General features: G+C 37.7%; 1 protein-coding gene across 2 annotated transcripts in view; it reads right to left on the bottom strand.

Moving 5' to 3' along the window:
- Nucleotides 1–26162, bottom strand: part of PREX2 (phosphatidylinositol-3,4,5-trisphosphate dependent Rac exchange factor 2) — a 173764-nt gene that overhangs the window by 58238 nt on the left and 89364 nt on the right. For both annotated transcript variants that reach the window (XM_042036246.1, XM_042036247.1), the window contains exons 21-31: nt 25231–25367; nt 22029–22146; nt 20992–21176; nt 19950–20111; nt 15980–16202; nt 15423–15630; nt 7995–8174; nt 5166–5260; nt 3135–3217; nt 2713–2803; nt 1368–1496 (exon numbers count right to left, since the gene is read on the bottom strand). In XM_042036246.1, the coding sequence (XP_041892180.1) occupies nt 1368–1496; nt 2713–2803; nt 3135–3217; nt 5166–5260; nt 7995–8174; nt 15423–15630; nt 15980–16202; nt 19950–20111; nt 20992–21176; nt 22029–22146; nt 25231–25367 (1611 nt within the window). The remainder of the gene's footprint in view (nt 1–1367; nt 1497–2712; nt 2804–3134; nt 3218–5165; nt 5261–7994; nt 8175–15422; nt 15631–15979; nt 16203–19949; nt 20112–20991; nt 21177–22028; nt 22147–25230; nt 25368–26162) is intronic.

Genomic DNA, 26162 nt, shown 5'->3' with positions numbered 1-26162 from the left:
CAGTATTGAGGGTACATGACCAATGTTAAAATGGGTTAGGTCTGCTAATTCTCTTCTTGGGCAAACAAGTTACGTGAAAATGGTCTGGTAAGCTTAGCTTCTGAAAAGGGGTAAGGAAGGACTGTTCAAGACACATTTCCATTCCTCCTCAACTTTGAAAGAAACACTGATTAATACTTGAAACTGATTTGGTTTAGGCTGAAGAAGGACCTGTAGAAAAAAAAGGATTCAAAACTATTTATTAATTTTTCACTCAGTGACAGCCACCGTTAAACTAAAATAAGTATTCTTAGTATTGGAGAGTCAACCCACCCTGTTTGACTCCAAGAAGGAGATATTTATGTTGTTGTTTTTATAATTTTCTAACCCAGGGTCTGAAAATACGATGTATCTCAATTCAGAAATGCCAATTCAGAAAGGGAGGAGTTTGTTTGCTTTGGCTGTCTGGTTTTTGAAAGTTCATCATAATAAAACTTATCCAGAGTTCTTTCCCACTGATCTGATATTTAACAGTTTCTTTAAGGGACATCGTGGAAATTAGCCCACAAACAGAAGAAGCTAAACACACACACATGAATCATTTAAAGCTAGACCTAAGTTTTTGTTCCCACGTAGACTCCTAGTACAAGCATTTTTTTAGAAATAATCTTACTCATTATTTCTGTTTCTTTATCAAGCAGCACAGGAAATAAAGCAGAAATTACAGGCAAGATACTCTGAAGGGGAAAGGCTAGTTAACTTTCTTATGAAGAAGGGGGGAAAGCATAAAACCTCAGCTCACATTGTCACTTGGTGGTGAAGAGGAGCAGAGTACTTGGTAACTTCTATACAGTGGTGGAAGGGAGGCAGAGGAGGAGGAGTGATAGCATCAGCTGGGATGGATTAAGTGAAAACCATGGCTTTATAGCAGAAGGAGGCATAATGACTCCAGAAAAGCACAGAGAAGACCAAGATACAGAACAAAAGCCGCAGTCTTCATCTTTCCAGTTAAGACAGTGAAAAAAAAAATAGTTTAATTTCAATAAAAGCCTCATTTTGGTGTATCAGTCCCATGAACTTCTGTGACAAATCAGTCAAGCCCACTGGACTTCAGTAGCAACTGAAATAACCTACCACATACAACACATGGTTCCTTTGTTTTCAGTTGTCAGAAGACTGTTTTCTCTGCAGCATCTAAAGCCAATAGGGTAAGCACAAGACAGCTGAGATAAACTCCACTAACCTTGTTACTAGGAGTACAAAAAAGTCCTGTAGACTACACTGTCTTCCACAGATCTTGCCTAGAAGCAGCAGGAAGCAGTTGTATCTCTCCCCTTCCCTCTGTATCATTAATGAAGCTTATTTATGAACATGTTGTTCTTACTAACCTTCAACAAATTTTCTGATATTCTGGGCAAGGCTCCGGACACTGCTGGGGAGGTTCCAAGGGTCTTGCTTGATGTGGAGTCGTAGCCTCTTTGGACAGTTGAGCTTTGGTTCCATCTCTTGCTGAAACTCTAAGCAGGGACAAAAATAGTATTTTTTTGCTTAAGCCTCCTAAGAAAGCCACAGTAAGACATTGTTTTTTCCTAAATGTTTTCACTGATCAAGGAACTGGCAACTTAACTCTAGTTAAAGCTACGGTGACAGGTCTAACAGTCATAAGCTCCCTACTTAAGTCTAAGGAGAGCATGAGTGTGAGAGTGTGAGGAGAGAAACGTGATTCTTTCTGAACCGGGTACATAACACAGAAAGTGCATGGCAAGTGGGACCCTGGAACTTTTACAGGCAAAATTGTTTCAATCATAAAATTAAATTTAAACTGAAATTACTCACTGAAAACAAAACAAAACAACCCAAAACAAACTAAAAAAATCCACAAAAAAAAGGAAGGGAAATAAAAGACAAAAAAAAAAAAAAGAAAAAAACTCTTTCATGAAAATTCATTTATCTGGTAGTAATTCAGGCTTCATAAAACCTCTTAATTGGGATAAAAACCACCCTCTGGCCACCTAAAATCTGTATTCTTTGCCAAAAGGTATGTGTAGGATCAATATATCTTGCCATTGTTATTAATAAAACATTCTGTTTCCCATTTAACTTTTTTCTTTTTTTAAACTCAGTCTACTGAAAGAAGTCCTTTCTATTTTTTATCACATATGACTACCACCAGATGCCTATATATACCCTTAGACTTAAGCAAACATACAAGTGATAGTAGAGTGTCTGAATTTACATACAGGATATTTGTTTTTAAGCAATCAGTAATACTTACATAATTATATATTTGGCATAAATATTGCTTTGACTATAAGTCACAAATTATAAATCAACTTGAAACATTATGTAACTACAAAAATAATAAAAATCTGGTATTAGTCATAAAATAGATCAGGAATGGCTTCAGTAGTTGTTACAAAATGTACTAAAACCACCTGAAATATAAAAAAACCTGCTTCTTGCTTCAAAAACCTCAGCAATACAATAGTCAATTCAGAGTTTTCAATTTAGTTGACTTTGAAATTTTTTCCTACATTATGCAATAAAATGCAAGAAGCCAGTTTTCAACTAAGAATTAAGATCTATTTAACACGAACTTCAACAATCAGTTATTGCAGAATATACCCAGATTAAGCAAAATCAGTTCTTTAACACCAGCTCAAGGAGTGGACAGCCATTTCCATGTACCCTTCAGGCTGCCTTTCCATCCTCATAGCTAGAATTAAATGCTACCTTGGAGGCCTCGTCCCGGTGTGAAGTATTTCGTCTGCTCAAAGGCCCTCATCACAGCTGGTCCTTTCAAAAGATTGACGATTGAATCGACCTGTTGGGATCGAGGTTCTGTGAGAAAGATGTTTTCTACAGCAACAATTAGAAATTCTTTCTGTAAGAAATGTGGGCTACTGACAAGGGACTTTGGATTCTTTCTTACCTAATGGCTCTAGTTAAAGTAACAAACTAGAGAACTTCGGACTAAACTTAAGGACCTGTTTAATTTGCAGTTTTGAATTATTTACAGAAAACTGAGGGAAAATGAGTAAATACATGCCATCCCAGTAAACAGTGGGAAGCAAAATTAAAAAGAAGTATTTTCTAAAGACATCTTAGCTCAAACACAGACATCAGTATCAAAGCCAAAAAAAATAATCTCATACTTGACCAAAAAGATGCTCCAAGCAGCTATGGAGCTTGTCCTGTTTATCATGGGAGATTCGAACACTTATGGGAAGCTCATCACCTGAAAAATATTTTAAAATGACAAACTGTTTAGAAGCTTCAGCATGTTTTCCAAAACCTTTGCATCTTAGCTAATCTGCTTTGCACACAGACTGATGCTTACACTGTCAGGACTATAGCAACTGCTCTCCCTACATATTTTGCATTTATTACTCATTTGATAATACAGAAATAGCTCTTAAAGAAAGGACCATATTCAAAACCCGACTGGTCATGGTTCTGGAAGACCTACTCTAGATGAGCCTGCTTGAGGAGGGGACTAGACCAGATCATCCCAAAAGGTCCCTTCAAACCTCAACCATTCTGTGACCAGAACACACAATTCTTCTCTTCTGGAGAACATACTAAACTCCAGACTAAATGGGTAAGTAGTGTAAACCCAATGCAGCAGACCACAAAGTCACCAAAATGCATTCACCGTAAAGTTTTTACAAGGACCGTACAGATAAATCACAGTCTTAATGTTCTTACTAGTTACACGGTTCTGAGATTTTAGTAATTCAGCAAAAATACAGCATCCAAATCCTGTATTTGATATGAAGCTTTCAGTAGCACATACCACATCATTTCCTAGGAAAAGTGCAAAGGAGAAGGACTCTCTTAGGTCACTGCCCAGACACTTGCTCTCTCAGACAACACCACGAACTTTCAAAAATATTGAAATACTGAGCTTAAAAATGGTTCTCCTCCTTGAGGCTGAAGTGACAAACAAGCAGTAGCCACTTGATAATTTAAAATCCAAATTTATTCAAGGTTAATCTAGACTCATTTTTCTTATGTCAGTGAAACGCTTTAACAGCACTTTTCTTTCATCTATTTTTTTTAGCTTCTTTAGATGTCCTTACAACCATTATACCTCTTCACAGGATTTTAACTGCCACAGAGCACAGCGCCCAAGAGCCCTGAACTGGAGCTAGCCAGGTTAACTTTGAAACCAGGTGAAAATTAAGTCACCAGAGAGTGTGAGTTTCACTGAGCAGCAGTATTTGTCATCTAAAGCACTGTATCTGTGCTTGGCTAGCAAAGACATACTCTTTAGGCACCTCAGCTGGTACTTCAGCTTGATGCTGCACAAGAGTATATCAGCTCATTTTTATCTGACGATACAGATCCTGGGTCTCCTCTTTTATTAACAATTCACTATGTTCTTCATTGTTTACTCTGTCTTTGCTTAGCTCTATAAGAATGTATCATTTCTGGAAATGAATTCTGTCTTATTCACATTACTCTTCATTATTCACAAGGTATCTCAGATACCTTGCATAATGTCTTAATACTTTTGTGTTCCAACATAAAATATCTCTCCTGGTACAACAAGCAATAAAAGTTTGCCTTCTCTATGGTCAATCCTCACTGGTGGGTCATATTCATGCTCAGATTTTTCTTTTCCTAAATCATCCCCAAATGATGAACTCCCAGCTTAGAGCAAGTATTTTTTATTACAAGTCCCTGAGTATATGACCTCCTTCTCCATGCAGTTAAATTCCATCCCATTCCTATTAGCAGCTGCATTTACTTAAATCCAATTTGTCATGGCACAAACAAGAATGTGCTTCTATGTGGTCTCACATTCCTTCCTACAAACATACACAGCCATATCCTGCTGTCTAGCTGCTGACACAGGCTAGGAGAGCATTTCACACTCACCTAAAATGCTCCTTACCCTGTGCAACACAATGCACTGTCAAGACATGAAAGACATGGAAAGCAGTGACTCCAGGAGCTCTAACACAGTCTATTCACAGAGATAATGGAATGCTGGCTGTCTTTTACAGAAGGATTCTTAAGTGCAGCACTAGCTAGGCAGAAGCAAAATTATGCACTTCTATTACTATGGAGGATGCAATTTTTAAAGCAAAAACAATAAAACTGCCAGGCAAATGAAAAGAATAAAATTGAATAAAAGGAAGAGATGACAGATGACAGATAAATGAATTTTCTAAACATACCTGAATCCATTTCATCACTGTGAAAATAAGAACTGCACTGACTGCTACAAATGCTGGTGAAAGAGGCAATGGAGTTCCTATTGCTGTTGCAGTCACTTAAAAATAAAACACAAAATAAAAAAATAAATAAAGCTATGTCCTTTAACACAGGCTCTGTAAAAAAAAGTTATGGAAATTCTTTCCCTTTTCCCATTCTAAATTTAATGATGATGTGTAATTCTTTATACACAATAAAGATCCTTGTGCTTAGGCTTTCATTTAATTTGCAATCCTGGTAGGACTCAGAAGACTGGATTCCCAAAATAGATGCTTCAATTATCTCCTTTCACCTTACCTGTGAAAAAGTATTTCCAGAATAGTAATACAGACTTTCAATGCAAAACAACCAACTTTTCTTACATGAGTGGCAGTTTTGAATCTGTGGCCTCAAATGTTTTAGCTACTTCCCATTTTCTCCTGGTCCATAGCTAATACAAACATTGAGTCTTTACAACTTGCATAACAGAGTCTTACAATGGGTTTACAAGAGATTTGATTCATTTGAGCAACACCAAAACTCAAATTACAAACTATTTTCCTTGTCAGCCAAAATAGTTCATGATCCCATCTCTTACAGCTGTTCATTTTTTTAGAGATGCATAGACATTTACATCTGTAGCTTCCGTCAAAACTTCTATGCATACGAAATTTCACCCACATTGGTCTAATAAGGAGGTTTTGGATTTAAATCTGTATTTTTTTTCTGCTCTTTTCTCTCAAAAGCGATTTGTTCTGTACAGAAAATACATGAAGAAATATACCTCCTCCTGCAACAAAACAAGAGTAAAACAGATTTTTGTACTAAAAATCCTATGAAGACCTACTCGAATTCAAAGTCTTCTGAGTTATTTAGCCATATGAAAATCATTTTGTTTCAATGCAGGAAATGCTTAAGAAATTATCCAGCAGAGGGAGTCTTAAAAACCCAAGCGAATGCAAGATAATGTAAAAGTGTACCTAAGGGATGCTTACACATAATGATATGGTCTTGTTTTATGATTTGGGTGTACCCATTCACCAAGATTAACATATCCATTCTTAAAATAACACTGCAGTTACACATGTGCTCCTTATTTGTTTTCTTTATTTGTGTAGATACAGAAGTGACTTTTCACTAATTTAGGCAGAGTGATTTTCCTGGCTAAGGTACATGTTTTGGACCTGCAGTCAACGAGGTAAGTGAATGAGTTAAACTTTTAAATGAAGCAATATGACATAATTACTATCATAACCATTAAGAAGATGAAAAGACATCAGTAACATCATGTTCCTAATAGGGGGTGAACAGTCCCAAGGAGTATTAAAAATTTCTGGCTGGATATTAAGAAATGTGTTCTAACTAACTCTATTCACTTATTAAAGTCTCCAAAGGGGAGATGAAGGTTAATTAAAACTGGGTTGTGCAAAGCATGAGAAAATAAAACAAAGGAAAATGAGAAACAGATTAGATGTATTTGCTGTATCATTCTGCATTATTGTGTTGTATTGTAAAGTTTAGAAGAAGAACCTACACAAAATGAGAGCATTATTATGGCTGAAATTAGCCAAACAGTTCCAGTAATAGCCACTGCGGCATTATGAGAGCTGGAGATTTTAAGTATTGACTAATATAATTATTTAAGCAAAGAAACAAAACATTCTAGTCTCACTCCAACACTTGTCCTTAATGCAAAAGTTATATGATTATTCTGCATATGGAACCATAGGTTTTATTATTCCTACACAGCCAGAATGGACTATAAATGACTGGAATCAGAATAAAGAAAATGTTTTAACAGAGACGCTCATGTCCCGCGTCACACCTTCTTTCTCCATATACAAATCCTGTGCCAACTGGGAAACCTCCCAACAGGGGCAAGCACACATCAGAGGAGCAGCTCCTGAACAGTCAGTTTGACACATCATGAACATGCAGGAAACTCTAAATGCACTTCTGCTGGAACAAGAACTTTGCTTGTGTGTCCACCATGGTAAGAACAAGATGAACTTAATTTGTGCAAATTATCTCTGCATTTATATCTGTATGGTTCTCTTTCTACTCTGATGAAGAGTTCATATCTACCAGGCTGCAAGAATCAAATACAGCTTAGGAAAGAGATCTCATCAACACAGGGTTCTGTAGAAAAATGATGAACCTAATGAGATTCTAATTCCTGAGCACAATAATGAACTATGATACTGAACAAATAATGAACCCTCATTTTACTTGCAGCTAAAATTTAAATTTAGTTTTTATACCATATGTAGTTAACCAATTCTCTCTCAGTAAGGCAGTATAATCTATATAAGAACTATACTTGCTATAATTACTCCTTCCTTTTCAAAATTCTTCGTATTCTCATTCACAGTAAACATGATGCATTACAAATTCTAGAGGTGAGTTGATGCTACAGCATTTAGAGTGAAAGCAGGTGAGGAATATATGTTGATAAACAGTATATTTTTCTTTAGATCAGGAAGAATGGTGGCTCTATCATCTTGCTTTCCATGGTAGATGTTTGGTTTGTTGTTGGAGACATAATATGAGAAGTTATTTCTGGTTTTTATAAGACAGGTAATCTAAAGTAAAATTTTGCATCTCTGGTTGTGATATCCTATGCAAGTTTGGGCAATCGATCTAATAACTAATCTGTACTCATAAGACTTTATTTTACACATCTTGAGGCTAGTCATTCCTCCATTACTAATATCAGAATCAACATATACTAACAGTCTTCATAACCACTTGATAGTCTACAAACTTCCATATTTGATTCAGTTGAAAAATAAAAATATTATTAATAAAGTTACCTGTAAGAATCCCTGTTACTGATGGTATCATGGCCAGAGTCTTCTTGTTCATCACCTGTTACACTGAAACAGACTTTCTTCCCATTCCTTTCACCCTTTTCATTATCACTGTCTGCTGGTATTAAAGGCTCAGGCGTTTTACGTTCTGATTTGGGAGAATATGTTATTGAAGAAAGAAGGCTGTGAAACAAAAATAAAAGGCAAATTCATGTTTTTCGAAAGTGAGCTAGCAACAGGATAACATTTCTCATCACTATCCTCCAACTATTATTATATAGTATGTGAAGGGAATATCTTAATTCAGTCAATATCTATTTGAAACAAGGAAAGGAAGTGACACATTCTGTTGTTAAATAGTCTAACAGTGAAACCCATTAACCTTACCAAATACTCAATCATGTATGAAAGCAATGATTCCTGCTGGAGAAGAATTACAGCACATTCTTGGACACTTGGGGTCAAACTGCATATTAACATAACTATTTTTACACATGAATCCTGTACTTCTCAGCACAAATCAAGAAAACAAACCAAAGAAACTGTATGTCTGTGAAAAGCATGTATTTTCCCAGTTACTGCTGTACAAGACATGCCAGTGTGCATCACAAAGTATTCTACTAGGGCATTTTAAAGATCTTTATTAACATCTCTGTGTACTTCCTGACATTCAAAGTGTCTACGCCATTGTCACTAGTAAAACTGATGATTAATATACAAACGTCTGTGATGAGCACAAAAGTGACATCCAGCCAAGAAGAGAGAACAGTGCAGATTGCTACTTTTAGAACATGCACAAATACTGGCAGCAAAAATTTCCTATTCTTGGGTGATTAATTCATACTGAGATGTTCTAATTTATTTTCAAGATCAGAACAGAAATAATGGGCAATTGTCCTTTAATTCCTATTGCTCAAACAGTCCATTAAAATCATATTTTCAAATTAGGATTTGGATTTCAAAAGCAGCATTTTTCTTGCAAAAACTACCTGCTAATTACCTGAAATCAGGATCCTGAGACTGAACTAAGCTTTTTTCCCCCCTTAAACTAGTTAGATATAGTAGCAGGGTTTATTGAAGGAGCTGTCAGAATGATCAACTGGCAAACTTTCTACCAAGTACATGGTAGGATTCAAACACGTTAGATCTTCTTGTTACACAAAATTCTTACTACTGAAGGGAATAGACACATTTATCCCATGTATAGTTAAAGATACTGATCTGAACTGCAACTAGAATATAGAAAAATTATACTAAAGGTATAATTTCACTGGAATTTAAACCCACCCATCCACTAGACTGACATCTTTTAGACTACATGATGCCTTAGCACTTCTTATCAGTAGGAAATCACAACTGAGTTCTTTCCAATCATTTAAGTCACTGGTAAGCATGATTCCATGAGCACAGGAAGAGATAGGGCCCATATTTTACATTAGTGTTCAGTGTTGATCTCGAGCTACAGCATATGTGGTTTTGAACTTGTCCTAAAATAAATGTGTTGTGGAAGTGGAAACCTTAGGAAATCAGTTCTTCATACCTGTAAAACTTATTTTCTGAATAAAAAGTATGTAAGGGGTTCAAAAAAGGATTAGACAAATTCATGGCAGATCATTCTAACAATGCTCTTAAACCAAAATGTCCATTCCAAGACCACCGTGTAGCTCTGGCTGCTGAAAGATGAGATAAGGACAAGGATTGAATCTACATTTTTGGTTGTTCTTGTGTTCCCGCTATCATCCACTTAAAAATAAAAATGGGAGGTTCATTATAGTAACTTCTTGGGGATTTTGTTGTTGCAAGAAAATAATCAAGAGTAAGAAACAAGCATAATGAACTGCAATTTCAGCTCCTGAAAATATCTTCCCCTGAGCAATTACTTGTCAAGACACAGACAGACTATTATATCCTCTTCTTTTATGTGACTGTTTACTCACTGCTGCCAAGAGCTCAGTAAAGACTGATTAAGGTAGCTGGATCTTTTCCTAAGGGGGCTTTTCCATTTCTCTCAGCAGGCAGGCTCTTTTTCTAAGGAAAATTTTTTTGCTGAATTACCATGAACGAAAGATGGAACTTTGGATTACCAAGTTCTGGAGCTGGTAGTTACTGAGGTCACTGACGTGCTCTTAAAAACTCAGACCAGGGAGTTTAAAATACACAACTCGAAACCTGGATGCGTCCCCTCCCCAATAATCATGCTTAAATATTCTTTGTTTTTTTCTTCTTAAACACAACACATGCACAATACATCTTCTCTGGAGATGGACCTACCCCCAAACAAAATTACCTTACATGTCTAGCTCTCAAAGGAGAAACACAAGTGAATACAAACCAACAGAGAGAGAGTCTCTATGAAGAATATTTCCATGAAACAGGGAAATTTAAATCTCAAAAAATCCTGTGGAATTACTCTTATGTGCAACCCAAGTCAACACAACCGTAACATGGTTGACTAGCATGTTGACTAACATGCTATGGTTAGTCAAAGAATTAAAAATGATAGTCACAAGCAGTAACAAAAATTCTTCTGCAGCCTCTGAGCTGCTCTGCCTTTTCTGCACTCCACAGAGGCTTGAAAAAAGTTCAAGCTTCTTGTATGCTCCCAACAGACACCTTTCCAAAAAACAGCAGGGATCATGGGAGAACACTGAGTGCATGAGAACCAAGAACACAGCAGAATCACAGTATAGAAAACAACTTGACAAAGGACTTATTTCTGTGTAACACCTTCCAGCAACACGGGGTATCTGCAGCACCACTAAAGAACTACTGAGATACTGTTAAACCATTTGAATGTGTATACAGTGGAGCCTTGAGAGGCTGTGGGAAGGGGATACATGTTCTCTGTGTATTTCTCTCCATCAGTACTATATCACTTATCCAACCAAACCTTATCAGCAAACCATCCCATAAGGTCTTATGCAGTCAATGCTAGGAGAACAAAATCTTCTCTTAAATGTTCCCTTGCCACAATCCATAGGCTCTCACAGACCTGCTCTTCAGATGAAACACTTATTTTTCAATTCACTAACAGAGAGCAGAGGTTGAGCAGATAACACTGCCCCAGGATGATGTGAGCTGAGAGACCAATACTGACTTCAACAGATAGCAGAAACCTCTAGTAACATGAATGAGGAAGTTTTGCAACAGTAGTTATAAAGGATACCAAGAGTCGTTCAGTAGTCCAATTTTTCTGTCATACAATATCAACGTAAATCAAAAATTGTGATACCGTGTTCATTTAAAATTATCTGTCCTGAGAATACTAAAATAATGAGGATTGCTTATGATAATAAACAATTCAGTAAAAAAAGACATCAATTTTACTGTAACTATGTCACAACAGAAACAGAACTACTGTCTTTATAAAAAATTCAGAAGTACGTTCAAACATTTTCTCCCATCTTAAGGGACTACAGAAATTTCAAATTAAAGCACAGCTGTTGCATTATCTATTGTGTCACTCTATCTTTTGTTTCTTACGTTCTAAATCTCAAGAGTTAATTAGCACCTGTAACTATGTTCTAATATACCACATACTTCTGAACTGCTCGCTCTTCCCAGTTCAGCATTTTTAAGTAGGTCTCTTGGTTATCCCTGTTTCCTCTCTAGAACTGCTTTCCTCTACAGTAATTACTCACTGGCAGTCCACTCAATGTCCACGAAGAATAAAGCATGAAAAGTCTCAGTCTTACAAACAGCCAAAGGTAAAATTTGCTAAATACGTCTGTGTACCTTATACAAGACCTGCTACAAGGTCAGTGTAAAGAAAATTTAGGAATGAAACTGTCGCAGCGGGGATTACTGCAACAAGCATATTTCAAACCAGGAGTCCCGTGGAAACGAAGTATATATGGACAGATTCGTGGTAGATGTTTCAGAGATGTTTATTTCTCCAGCCGCATGGCCGGGGCTCTGCTCAGGAACTGTTCCAGTCACGGGACCCGAGGGTCCTTGGCGTTATCAGGGAACCCAAACCAACCAATGGGGAATGAATCTGAGCAGGGTCAGGGAAGCCCCGTGTCTGCGCCCTCAGGGCCCCTCTCCCAGGGCTCCATGGCAGGGGAGGGACCCCAACACCTCACCCGTTTTATTTTAATAAAAGGAGAATGAAAACAACCGGATAAACATAACAAGAACAGTTTCAAGACAAAACAAGCCACCCTCCTGAGTCTTTAAATGTCCAGTCAGAGTCTGTGGAACATCTTAGGGCTGACAGAAGGGAGACAAGACTCTCCGGGCATGCTTTGTGGGGAAACTGAGGCAGGAGAGGGTTTAATTTCTTCCCTCCCTCTTTTCATCCCCCCCTCGGCATCGGAGAGGAATTGTAGGGAAATGGAATTGTATAGGGAAGCCATGGGGTGAAAAACGGATTAGGAATAAACTGGGGATAGGGTAAACTTAGGAAAGGGTTCATATTGGGTATAGGGTAAAAGGGGGAAGTAGGCTGTGGGTAGGGAAGTTGCTGGGATGGATATTGTTTATAATTTTGTGCATAATGGCTGCCTTTGACTGGAATACCTCCAGGCCCAGTAACATTCGCTGCTTGTAAACCCTTCTTTCCTTGCACTATATCAAACTGCACAACTTCTCCATCTCCTACACTCTGCAGGTAATTTTTAGGGTTATTTCTTTTAATGGCAGTTCTATGGATGAATAAATCTTCCCCTGTATCATCTCGTGTTATAAACCCATAGTTGTTTCTGACATTGTACCATTTCACAGTTCCTGTAACTTTCGTGGCTACAACTCCTCCTATCACGTGCTTGCGTGTTCGTCGTGGCTGCCGGTCCCGCGTGGCCGCTGCCTCACCGACTCTGACATCTCGGCCGGGCCCCCGCGTTGCGGCTGCTCCGCGCCCTCCGAGCGGCGCTGCTCCGGCGCGTGTCTGGGCTCTGTGTGGCCCTGCATTGCCATCGCCGCTGGCTCTGGCTCTGTGCCCTGTGAGTGGTTCCGCTCCGCCAACTCCACGCTGCTTTGAGAGCGGCCCCGTTCCGGCTTAGCGCTGCGCTGCGCGGCTTCTCGTGTCACTGTGGAAACCGCCGCTTCTCCCTCCGCAGGGCTCTCCGAGCCGTGTGCTCAGAGCGGCCTGCCACGCCGATGCCCGGTTCCTGGCTGCTCGTGGCCCACGGCACCCGCGGCGCCTGCGGCATCGCTTCCTCACTCGTGGCCGTGTGGCCGGGGACCCCGAGACAGGGATGGGGTCCGTGGTAAGGCGCACGCTCCCGAGGGGGCCGGGCGCATCCAGCGCAGGCACCTCCGCCGGCACGGCTGCAGTCACATGCTCCCGGGATGGCGGCTGCACGGTCTCGGCCGCGGGACTATGGCCAGCCTTTGCTTTAATAGGACCATATAAATGCTCCTGAATAGCTTCACTGACTACCATGGATCCACGCAAGGGTTCAATCACTAATACATGTTCTGTTTGATCTTTCATCTCCCACAAGATCTCGTCCCAAAAACACCCCAGACAAGATCCAGGAGGTTCAATATCAAAAAGTAAGTCTCGAGAAATATAGGAGAAATTTTTGAAAAGCCATTTAAAAAAAAGTTCTAGATCTCCTGGTTCCATTACTTTTTTGTTTTGTTGTTCAAGGATTCCTTTAACTTCTAGGTACATTTCTTTCTGTGGCTCAGAGAGCCCCATTTCCCACGATTCTTCCATAGTCCAGAAAGAATATCCAAACCAAGATGAGAAGAGAGAGGTCAAGAGTGATTATTTTACTCACGAATTTTCCTCAGGGATCGGTATCTTGCCCGCATTCCTCCACCAGTTTGTCGCAGCGGGGATTACTGCAACAAGCATATTTCAAACCAGGAGTCCCGTGGAAACGAAGTATATATGGACAGATTCGTGGTAGATGTTTCAGAGATGTTTATTTCTCCAGCCGCATGGCCGGGGCTCAGCTCAGGAACTGTTCCAGTCACGGGACCCGAGGGTCCTTGGCGTTATCAGGGAACCCAAACCAACCAATGGGGAATGAATCTGAGCAGGGTCAGGGAAGCCCCGTGTCTGCGCCCTCAGGGCCCCTCTCCCAGGGCTCCATGGCAGGGGAGGGACCCCAACAGAAACAAGTGAACCCTTGTGTTTACTGTCACAACTGCATGACTCTTAAAATGAATATATGTATAAATATATATATATTGCTGTACACACAATTTATCTGGGTGTGTGTATTTATATATACATTTATACAAAAGAAAGGCTCAGAATTTCCTGTGCTTTTGTATCACAGGCTCAAGGGAGTGGAAAGGAAAGGTGTGGCATACTGGCAAATGGAACTTCCTGAAATATTGACTAAAATTCCATATATAATTTTCTGACTTCCATGAGGAGGAGGGACGACACAGGTTTTACAGACAGTTGCTTTTAAGTGCACCCAAGCACTGAAATGATAATGAATTTAATTAATTGACTTCAGCATGGTAATTAGCAGAACTGTGTAAAGGCACAGAAAACAACAGCTTCTTAAAAATACTGAGTCAACTCTTGCTTTCATTTCCACTGCAGTATGTGATACATTACGATTACTTATTACTACATAACCACTACAATTACTATGAGAACAGTAAAAAAAAAGGAATTCCATTCTTAAGTACCCATGAAAGGACAAATCACACTACAATTTTCAAGATAACAGGAGAAACAACGATACACCACTTCTCCAAACTGGAGATCATGACAGATTGTATTTTAAACTCAAAAAATTTTACCATTTTGATTTCCAAAATTAATTTCTGACATTTGTATTACATATGGGATCTTTCAAAACTGAAATACTCCTTACCCTTCTTCATCCTTATCCCAAGACAGCAAGGATGCTAGTAGTCAACCCACCAACTTTGCAAATGAAAAAACAAGGTATAAATCTTTATCCTGAATTAGGACTCTGATGAGACTCTTGAGTCTCCCACATTCAAGACAAATGTTCTAATCACTCAAGGGTGGCTCCCCCTAAATCCATAGCTCTTCCTTAAGGTCAATTCAGTTTTGAAAAATGTCTAACAAACTAATGCTCTCCCAATAGGTGAATAATGCCTTACCCAAAAATTCATCTGTGGGACTATTCAGCAATACCTGAAGAGTTCAACAAAAGCCATTTTTATACCTCTGCCCTTTGTTTCCATTCTTAGTGAAATTGTAGGTGACATTGTGTGCCTCATATTTTCCTCACTTCAAATTAATTAACTTTGCCACATTCTAAAGAAAAACTACAAACTGGAAAAAAAACTACAAACTGTGGGGGAAAATGTCAGGCATGCTGGGAAAAAGATCAAAATACAACATTACCTGCACTTAAATTCTTTACCTTATTTCAATTCTATCTGAAGCCAGCATTGATTCTTATGCTACACAAAAGCATTGCCCAGATTTATCATTTTCTTAAATGGAAAAATTAAAGGCAAGTCCAGATGGTAACATTTACTTACTCATCTATTTGGCAGACACATGTTTCCACCTCTTTCAGTGCAGCTTGCAATTTGAACAGCAATTTTTGATAGACGTCTTGTGTTTCTAAATCTTCTTCTTTTAAGAGGTACCTCAGACCATGGCCCTCTTGCTGGCCAAGAGACTGTCCTGAAGGGGCAGCCATTGTAGTAATGGTATGTTGGACATAAATCATGGGATTCAGTTTACCTGGGAATAATCCAAAGGGATTACATCATTATCTTTTTTTCAACATATATTTTGAAGTTAGTAAAATACCTAACAGACATTGAAATATTTTTCTGTTTAAAAATTCATGTTCTTATTTAATTTTGCATTTTATTTGCATTTCAAAGTCAAGCTATTTAGGAAAAAGTTATTGTGAAATTATGACTACCCCTTATTATACTTTAAAATAAGCCTAAGAAGCAAAAGTAGGGTGATTTAAGAAAGGCTTGTTCTTAATTTTAATATTTGGGCCATAAACCTAAACCTATTACCTTTTAAGACTCTATACCAGAAGCACTAGAAGTACCTCTTTCAAGCTCAATTGACTTACCTTGATCAGTGTTTTTATTTTCCTTTTCATGGAAAGAATGTTTTCTGCTGTCTAGCTGTACACCAAAGGCACTACCCAGGGAAGTTGAGGTCTTCGGGTAAGACACTTCCATCACATTGATATGGCAATTGGTTGGACAGAAATCACTGCTGTGAAGTGGTGAGATCTTTGACTTAGCTTGTTTGAAGGTAGGCCAAGCTCTGTTTTTCAATACTCTTGAAAACTAGAAGTGAAAAAGAAAACCACATTTTGATTAGCAGCTCTTCTTGTGTCCGTGCTTAGCTGACAATACTTGTCTACCTAACTAGAAAACACAAGCTTAAAATATTTCAGTTATCCTTGACTTAAGGAGTCTTGACCTCTTAATTTCCATCTTTCTCTAAAAGGGAAAGAAAAATATTTTTCATTTTACATTTTTAAGGGGTCATTTTTTGAAGTAAATGATTTTTTAAGAAGTAACTAGCTTTGTAACAGAGAGATAGAATTCGTTTCCCATGGAACATAATAAAAAATTAAGTGTCTTTCTGGGGAGCAAGTCTCAAACTGCTTTATGATCATGTGCTGTACTGCTCATGACATTTATAAACACCTCAAGATGTTTTCAAGTCAGTATTTTCCAAAAATTCACAAAATTTTTGTCTGAAGCTATAATAAAGACAAATCAGAAAGTATGAATTCTGGATTTCATATTCAAGGAGGAGGAAGTCCTCTTTAATTACATCCTATCCTCCTGCATTAGGAGAAGCATTGCCAGGAGGTTGAGGGAGGTGATCCTGTTCCTCTCCTCAGCAGCGGTGAGGCCTCACCTGCAGTACTGGGTCCAAGTCTGGGCTTCACAGAAATAGACATGGGCATATTGGAGAGAGCCCAGTGAAGGTGAGCCCACTGAGATGATGAAGGGACTGGAGCATCTCTCCTGTGAGGAAAGGCTGAAAGAGCTGGGACCCTTCAGCCTGGAGAAGAGAAAGCTCAGGGGAAAACAAGTCAATGTGTATGAATACCTGAAGGAACGGTGCAAAGAGGACAGAGCCAGGCTGTTTTCAGTGGTGCCCAATACCAGGAGCAGAGGCAATGGGCCCAGACTTAAATACAGGAGTTTCCTCTGAACATCAGGAAACACTTTTGCACTGTGAGGGTGATTGAGCACTGGCACAAGTTGTGCAGAGAGGTTCAGGGAAGAGAGGTCAGATCTCTCTCCTCAAAGATGGTCCTGGGCAACCATCTCCAGGTGGCCCTGATTAAGCAGGATTGGCTGGACAAGCCCTGCAGAGGTCCATTCCAACCTCAAATATTTTTCTATTTTGAGTGGCATTAGGAAGCTGATAAACACTAGTACATAAAAACTGCAAACACCGCATTTTACAGACTTTCCTACACCACCACCTCTTTCTTCTCCCCCCTACATATCAGCTCAGCAATGAGGAATATTTTTTATGGTCTAATTTTAATATAGTGCTTAGCCACATTTCCCTCACTCCAACATCTGAAATTTTGTGCAGTCTTGAATAGACTTAGAGTTATTTGGTTTTTAAGATGAGAAGATGTCAATCCAAAATGGTGAAGACTAACTGGACACTCAGAAACTACATCTACTTCAGAATAATAAAAGTCATGCGATCAAGCTCTTCCAATGGAAGTCACAAGCTGGATTTTTGTCAATATGTGTCATTTCCAGTGCAGTTTGTTGTTAGGGAAGAGTTTTTTCTGGCAAGATGTAATCAGTGTTTTAATCATAGTATCTCTCCAGTCAAAATATTACACAGACCTACTTCAGCTACGAACCACAGCTCATGCATAAGAATATTTTCAGAGTTAACTTGCAAACTTTCTTCCCTAATAAATGTCAGTAAAAATTCAAATCAATTCAAAATCAACACTTCAGTTGAATTAAGACACATCCCTTCTGCAAAGTAAGATGTTTCTGTGCCGGGATTTAAATTTCTGTTTATTTTGGGGTCATATTACTTCAGCTAGATGAACACTTGTTGGGTTAATTACATTTAAATCATTAGATCACAACAAGATCTGGAGGGTTACAAGAAACCCAATTATGGAATTGTTCAAAGGCTGAAGAATGTACAAATGGTTAAGAAGGGCATTAAGGACATTCAACGATGAAAATGTTTCTGCAGACAGTACATATTTCACATCTCAATCTCCCACACATCCGGCTCCAGAGAGACCAAATGCTGGCTATGATTTAATCAGGTCATAAGTCAGGACCAAAATTCTTCTCATATATCTGTTGAGAAACATCTGGGACTCATGGCACTGGAATCGAAGTCTATTAGGAGCAAAATGTTCTGATAATAATAATAGTAGGAACTGCAGAAATCTACAAGGCTTATATTTATAGAATTCGAACTTTCACAGTGAAACCAGGAGCCAAGCTGGGCTCAGGCACTCCAAAAGTCTCCTGTAACTATGGTTACCTTTACCTTGCCAAGAAAATGACACATCTATTCCTGAAATCCACTGCATTACTAATTGTCATTAAAAGCTGTAACTGTGAAACTACTGATTTTTGAGCAGATAAGATTTAAAGAGCAGTCTGTATCAGCAATATCTGCTTCTAGACAGTGTAAGAACAACGAAAACTTCCCTGAGGCTGTTTGTTTCACATCCAGCAAACGCAACAAAATTTGGTTTACTGTCTTGGCCTCCTCCGTAGAGACTGTATATCATAGTCAAAATTTTCAGCCACAGAAAATGTATAAATCACCTGCAGGTTACTCAAACTGTAACTATTAGTATGAAAACCATTGACTTTTGTTTTTAAAAAGGGTATTTTGAATTTTAATCAAATTGGAAACATGGAGGTTTGTAATTCTGCAAACAATGGAGAGATCAGATGTTTGCTAATGCAGCATCAGGATTCTTTTGATGCCTACATTGATGCAACTCAGTTTATTACATTTCTTTTTGGAGCGCATCCTGAAAAGTCTGACAAGCTGCTTTTTGGCCTTCATCCTACCAAAGCTACAGGTATTCCTAGCAGTTCTCCCTACAATTCCTTTGAAAACCAAAAAAATTATCCACTCTTTTGAATGCAGCTTCTAGAAATATGTAAAGCTCCTGCACTCAACTTGCTATTCCATTCCTTTTTTTTTTTTTCTTTTCAATTTTTCATGCATTAACTCTCAGAACAGACCAGTTTGTAAATGCCACAACTCGGATCCCCAAAAGAGGTAAGACAGGGCAGACCCACTTTTTTTGAGCCATTTTGAGTCTACATCAAAGTAATTCACCCCCCCACAATTAAGTTCCATGAGAGAGGAACTAGGAGTCTGGATGAGAAAAAGAGTTTGCATTAAAAAAATGGCAAATGGTTGATTCATTTACGCCCTGCTTGGTTGAACAACTATAGCGAAATGCACTGACAGCAGCTAGAGGTCATAGTCTGGGGTATTTATTCATTCACATATCATTAATTTAGATCTCAAGCATATGAAAGTCAGCACCTTCTCCATTTTTCCATGCTATTATGTTTTATTAACCCAAGTGAAGCTAATAATTTACAGAAATGTTACTATTAACAGTTATGCTAGACCCTAAAAGATGAATAAAAGGGTTACAATTTGGTATTTAAGTAGCGCACTAGAAAGAAAAAAAACCAATTCTGTTGTTATTGCTTCATTTTTGGTTAACATCCGCAAATTCACTAGAGTATTGGTTTTTAAAGCATTTACAAGAATGATGGCCCTTTTGCAGAAATATGCAGTTGATTGTGTCTATAACTGAACACAGCAAACAAGGAAGGATACAAACTACCCAATGTCTAAAAAAGGGATAATAAAGAGAATGGTTTGAAAACAATTGATGCAATTACTCAATTAAGGCATTTACAGCTGAACTTTCAGACACATTTTTGTCATTGCCATAGACACTGAAGTTATTCAAACTGTACAACATTCCCCTGTTGTTCCCTTAAAAGACAAATATAATCAAGCTTAGGACATGCAGGTCATACCTTTTTGTAACTAGAGATTCTTCTGTAGATATGCTCAATTTTCTCGCTGCAAATGGCACTGAATTTACTTTGAAGTTCAGCGGGGATCACGTCATTTAAGGAATTGAGGCTGTTGCAATTCTGCACAAAATGTTCATCGCTTTTTGCCAGTGCTTCAAGAATCTAAGATAATAAAAACACGAGAAGTAGTTATGAAATTAAGTTGACTAAAATTTCCCCTTACTAATCATCTCTTATAACTAAAGCTGAAAAGCCTGATAACATTACAGGCAATGGTGCACAACAACAACGAATGAAATGTGGGCTGTAAAGAGGTTTTCTTAAATCTATTCCCTGCTAAGTTATACCCTAAGTATTTTTGCTTGGCTTCTCATGACATTGTCTGATAATGGATTTACTACTAATTTCCTACTAATGTAACCACTATTGCTCCTCTAAAATACATTATCTGCTGTATTTACTTGATGAGCACATATTATGCAAAGCTGCTGAATTAATTCGTTCATTACTTCTAGAAAACCTCTGGTTTGGCAGAATACTAACACACTGAAAAAGTATAAAAAAAAAGTTTGTGTTATCCTCTTGTATATTCTGCACAAAAAGGCCAGGAAATAGGGCACAGAATAAGCTGTACTGCCTAGCAAAAACTGAAGCCTTGCCACGATGGTGAGAGAAAACTAAGTAAAAGGCATGTTGAAGAGATGAGGGTAGTACATAGCCTTTGTAGACATTTCAGTCAATCTTTGACTTTCTTTCGAGTTTTATTTGGCAATTAAGAAATAAGGGAGAGGGGCAGGAGGAATGGAAGACTTTGCAGATCGTTTAACGTTTTTTTAAATTTAAAGGCTCAATTTATAATGACAACATAACTCATTTTGCTTCCTGAGTCCACAATCATCCTCCAAAACATCCAAGAGATAAAGGCAATCGATTATAAGGTATCAAACGAAAGACATAGAATCATAAGACTTTTAAAAAGATACATGTTGCTCCATTGGTATTAAACACAATAAGCATTAACATACAAAAAAATGCTTCATACCTTTGCAGTCAAACTGAAAAATCCCTTTGGTTCAACCATTTTTTCCAAGACATGGCACTTAATTCCAGCTGTGCTGTCATACTCATAAACCACGCCATACTCCAGGTGAACATTGTCAACAGTCAAACTCACATGATCTTTCTTCCCATCAATTATTGCCATAGTGTTAAATTTGTCAATTACCTCTAGAATAAATAAAGTAACACAAATAATTTGACAAGTCCTGGTCATTAAATGAACTAAAAATGACATAGGCAAACATTCTAGAAACAAGTATGTTCTAATCATTCTATTTAAAACCATTCATTAAAAAACCTGGCTGAACAATTTAAAAATCAGAACACCAGTAGATTTATAGATGCTAAAATACTGGACTGCAAAACAGACAGCCTCTTTCTTTACAAACAGTTATTGAAGGGGGCTAATTCCATTTAATTTACAATCCAGAGACATTAAGAAAGACCCAAAAATGGGAAAACAGAATTTCTAAATAAAGTAGAAGAAGATGACTATGAAAACTGTCAACATTCAGAAATGAAACCACAATATCTGCATTTATGAAGAGAACATAAATACAGTTCATATGTTAACTCTCTTTAATTACAAGATGCATATGAATGCAATTTTATCTAAATGTTAATTGACTGAAAATAATTAAGGATATGAAGGTATGAAGGATAGCTGTTTTGTTATTTCCCATGCAGTAATGACTAATGTATCTAGTCTGTCATAAATTATTACTAGTGGTGAAAATAAATCAGGTAATGCCTAGGATTATGTTTCTTACAAATGAAAATGAACAGATTTCCCCCAAAGTGTTCACAGAAGTATTTTCTCTAAATGGGAAAGATAGTAATTTTCAAAGAATAGCATGTTAAATTTATATATTCAGAATACATAAGAAAGCAAATCCTTATGTAAAACACATCTTATGATCTGCTCAAAATTCCCTCTCTGCAAACAAACCCACTGCCTACATTTACCTTGCGTTGTAATAACATTCTCAGCAACAACAAAATCAAACAATCATCACATACCTTCCACTTTACAGTCAAAGGCATCGCCTCCTTCATCTCCAGAGGGTTTGGTGTTTGTTTTCTGAAGATCTTCCTGTGCACTTTCAATGCTGTTGTAAACCCACTGTATAGAATTTTGCTAGAAAAACAACAAAAAATAGACAGCTAGAAAAAGCTTTGCAAGTGCAACTGATAGCAACTATTTCACTATTTTTAAGGTCTAAGTTAAAAAAAAAAGAAAATTACAGAGAATTTTGGCATTGTATAAAACCATCTGAAGAATTTTGGCAAGTTATTTTTTATTTCATCATATATTGTCATGAGACAGTATGAAGTCTGTGACAGCATGACATCCATCAGTTTCATGTCTCTGTCAAAAATAATTTAGGACATTTCAAATCAAATTGAAGATTGAAAATTATTTTTCCCCAAGAAATCATGGGGAAAAAAAAAAAGAACCTATTTTTTCTTTGCTAAATCTGCTGTGCATCCACAAATCTGGTGGCAAATGTTGTGGAATATCAACCAAAGACAGAGAATGTCCAGCTAACCTATCACCCAGGTGTCACTGGCACAAAGAACCACACTACAGCCTTCATGACTTGTCTTTACTACACTTATTTTACTAGTGTAGTAATAAATGGTTTTTATTTTTTCCCAGAGATTAGAGCCCCCCTGCACTACCCCCCCACCCCCCAAAAGAAAAGAATCACAGGCTCCAAAAATCCACCATCTTCTGTGGCTGAGTGACACACAAGGACAGGAATTGTGACTTGCATGGGTCATACAACCTTTAAAGAAGCCATGTATATGTCTTATATCTTGTTCTATCCAGTCTGTAACTCAGCCACATGTCCATCAGACCCTTGTGGAAGGCCCTGTCAAGCATGGCATCTCCAGACTACTCTTTGTCCCTTACACTTCAACACAAGCTCGACAGTCAGCTAATCACAGCTACAGCAGAATGATTATGACAAATCTGAATTCAAAAAGAAGTTCATGGAAGAATTCAAAGTTAAGCAAGAATAACAAACATTTAGGCTGAATGTTAAAATCTTCATGCCAAGAGCAAAATACATCCGGTTATCCTCTGCTAAAATACAACATTCGGCTTCTCTCTTTATCCCATCGATACGGTTTCTCTAGGTTTCACAGATTCATCTATGCCTTGCTTTTCACTCAGTGGCATGAAATATTTTAATAAGCTTAACTTTCAGAGCTCTGTGTTGATTGCTGGAAGACACCTGTGCAGAAGCTGATCAACAGGAATGCTTCTGAAATCCACGCTTCTTTGCAGGTTCACCTCAAAGCTTGATGCTGAGTTACGGATTCTTACAGGCTTGCTTGGCAGCATGAAGACTGCCATGCCAATCTCTAATAGGAAATACTAACTACTTAAACAGAAGACCCTTCTCCAAAAGTTAACAACCAATCTAATGCAATATGACTTGGAGCAATGTTCTTCAAAATCATTACAGGAGAACAAACTAAGCATAAATCTGTCACATCATGATTAGTATCACTGCAAAGAAATTGTAATTCCAAGAAGTAAAATCTGGTTTCAATATTCTTTATTCAGACAAGACAGAAGATAAACATTATCCAGCAGAAGTTATACAGTAATTCACTGGAAGAATCTGAAATGAAGCTTCATGCTCCAGGCGACTAGGAAGATTCCTTACCGTGAGAAATAGAAGACAGAAGAAACAGAAAAAGATTCCCTTTCAATTATGCAATTGGCAACCACAGGAGAGACTACAATATTCCTGGTAATTAAATGATAGGCTAATGCACTGTACTTACAAAATAGGAGAAATCCATAGTCATTTTCCAAATAATAAAAAAAACCCCAACCAAATTTCTTAATAGGAAATTAAATTTTAGCTGTTTTGGCATCAGTGGGAATACTACCATTTACTTCAGTCTAGACAATTCTCCCATAGTTTTTGATAACACTGCATCCTAAATGACATTTTTGTTGTCACTCTGGGGAATTTCAGTTATCTGTGATTTGCTGAATTATGATCAGTTACTTTTTAAAATTGAAATAAATACTATGTGTAGGAAAAAACTTCAAGTTATTATACAAGTGGATTGAAAAACCTGAAGTCATTCTTCATGTCAAAGCATTCTCACCAGCCAGCATTAATCAACCCTTTTTGGATGTCACTTATATCCATAGGAAGTCTACAGTTACACAAAGAGAGAACAAAACTGCTATAAAGAATTTAATTTATCTTTTATTCTAGCCAGTTTTGCTACTAGTGCACAAGATGGTCTCTCTTTACTAGAGTGCATCTTCCTTTACAGAATAGGTGAGCTTGATCTTGATATACCATGTAATAATTTCAGTTCTGTATTATCACTTAAACACAAACATCCCGAGAAAATTTTCATAAAGGCTGTATTTATATGACACAGTTCTAACCATATAATTCTTATAACTATGCAGTAGGTGTGGGAGAAGGATTTAAGTCTTGATTTTAATTGGATTTTTCTCCTCAGTAAACACGTACTTGAAGAGTTTGTGAGGTTAATTAATGATATTGGTTCACAGTTTATGAAAAATTTGCAGGGAATTGGAAGATTACGTTATAGAATCCAGATTGGTTTGTTTTTCTTCCTTAAATTTGTGTCTTGGAAGCCTGAGATTTTTGCCTCAACGAATATGAAAAAGATAACAAAATTTGCATGCATTAAAAAAAATGAAAATTTGAGTCCTTGAATCTATGCTTATTCTGAAGATTGGAATGCAATGGGAACTCAGACTTTCTGGATGGAATATATGCACTCTGCTCTCTGTGTACTGAAGCGTAACAAAATTCTGGAAGAAGATCCGTTTTATGCATTTCATTCCCCTGCTGCTGAGCAGGCAGCAAGCTGTGTGATTCCCTCTCCATCAAGATGAGAATATACCTCATAATGCTTTCTGCATAGGACTGCAGAAATGTTTGAAATAACCCTTTAAAAAGACCGTATAAAAATTATCTCTGGTACTTATTTCAGTGCAGAAATTAAGCAGATCTTTAATATCACCAATATATTGAGCAATCTTCAGCTTTTATATTTCAGTTGGCTTCCCTTCAGTTTTATTCACCCCTCCTTTCCTCCCATCCCACTCAAACACAACAGATATGTACCCAGAGATAAACACCACACTGTTTACTTTGACCAAAAAGAGAAAGCTAGAAGAAAGTGTGCAAGGGCACCAAATGAGACATACCTGCATTGGCCGCCTGTACTTTCTGCAGGCTGTGACATGAGCAATAACACTTGCATGAGTCTCTTTGCTGACATTAATTCCATTCACTTTGATTATGCACTGGCCAGGGTGGAGACCTGCCGCAGCTGCCACTGTTCCTATCAATAAAAACCCACATAGTCAGCAGACTTTTTTTTCTAAACATCTCGTTTCAAGCTTACAGTCCAAAAAACCTTTTTTTTTTTTAATCAGAACCTGGTCTGACTGATCCTTACATACTTCCCCTGACCACAGAGTACTTCTGTGGACCAGCTGGATGCCAAGAAAATTGAGTTCGCCAGCAGAAGAGACCAGACAACTTTCTAAAGGCAAAACAACAAACATTTACTAGCAATATGAAAATGTAGAAAATTCACCTCAAAGGAAAGGACTTTAAAAGGATAAAATGACTCTAGCTTGAAAGTCGCTAATTACAACTTAGTCTACTTTTATATGACCCAAGTTATGAGTTTCTTGTTTAATTCAGGTGTTTCAATTTTACATACAAAACAGAAGCTTTCTGGCAATACATAAAGAAGTATAAAAGCATACTAGAGTATCATGTTAAACATGAAGTGAAATATCTCAATTCCAAAGACATTTCCAAAGATCTTTTGCTTATCTTCATATTCTCTACCAACACAATTACAGAAGAGGACCTTACAGCTTTAAATCAAAATACTCAAAGATAAATAAGTAGAATATCTCAAATTAAATTATCAGAGGGTGGGACAGGGGGATACATGCAAGATGACACCTAAAAAACCCATTCTCTTTAAGCAATATAAAATATTTTGTTCAGCAACTTATTTTCACAATGGAATAACCACCTTAGGAAAATCCAGTGACTGAATAGGCACTACAAAAATAGCAGTTGTCTCCAGGTCCTTTCAGTGTGATTCAAACTCACTCCT

Source organism: Corvus kubaryi, unplaced genomic scaffold, assembly GCF_017639235.1.
Source record: "Corvus kubaryi isolate FWS band 111438036 unplaced genomic scaffold, C.kubaryi_AGA036_p1.0 37385, whole genome shotgun sequence".
NCBI lineage: Eukaryota > Metazoa > Chordata > Aves > Passeriformes > Corvidae > Corvus > Corvus kubaryi.
Note: the sequence above shows the minus strand (reverse complement) of the source record. Positions and strands in the feature narration are given on the sequence as shown.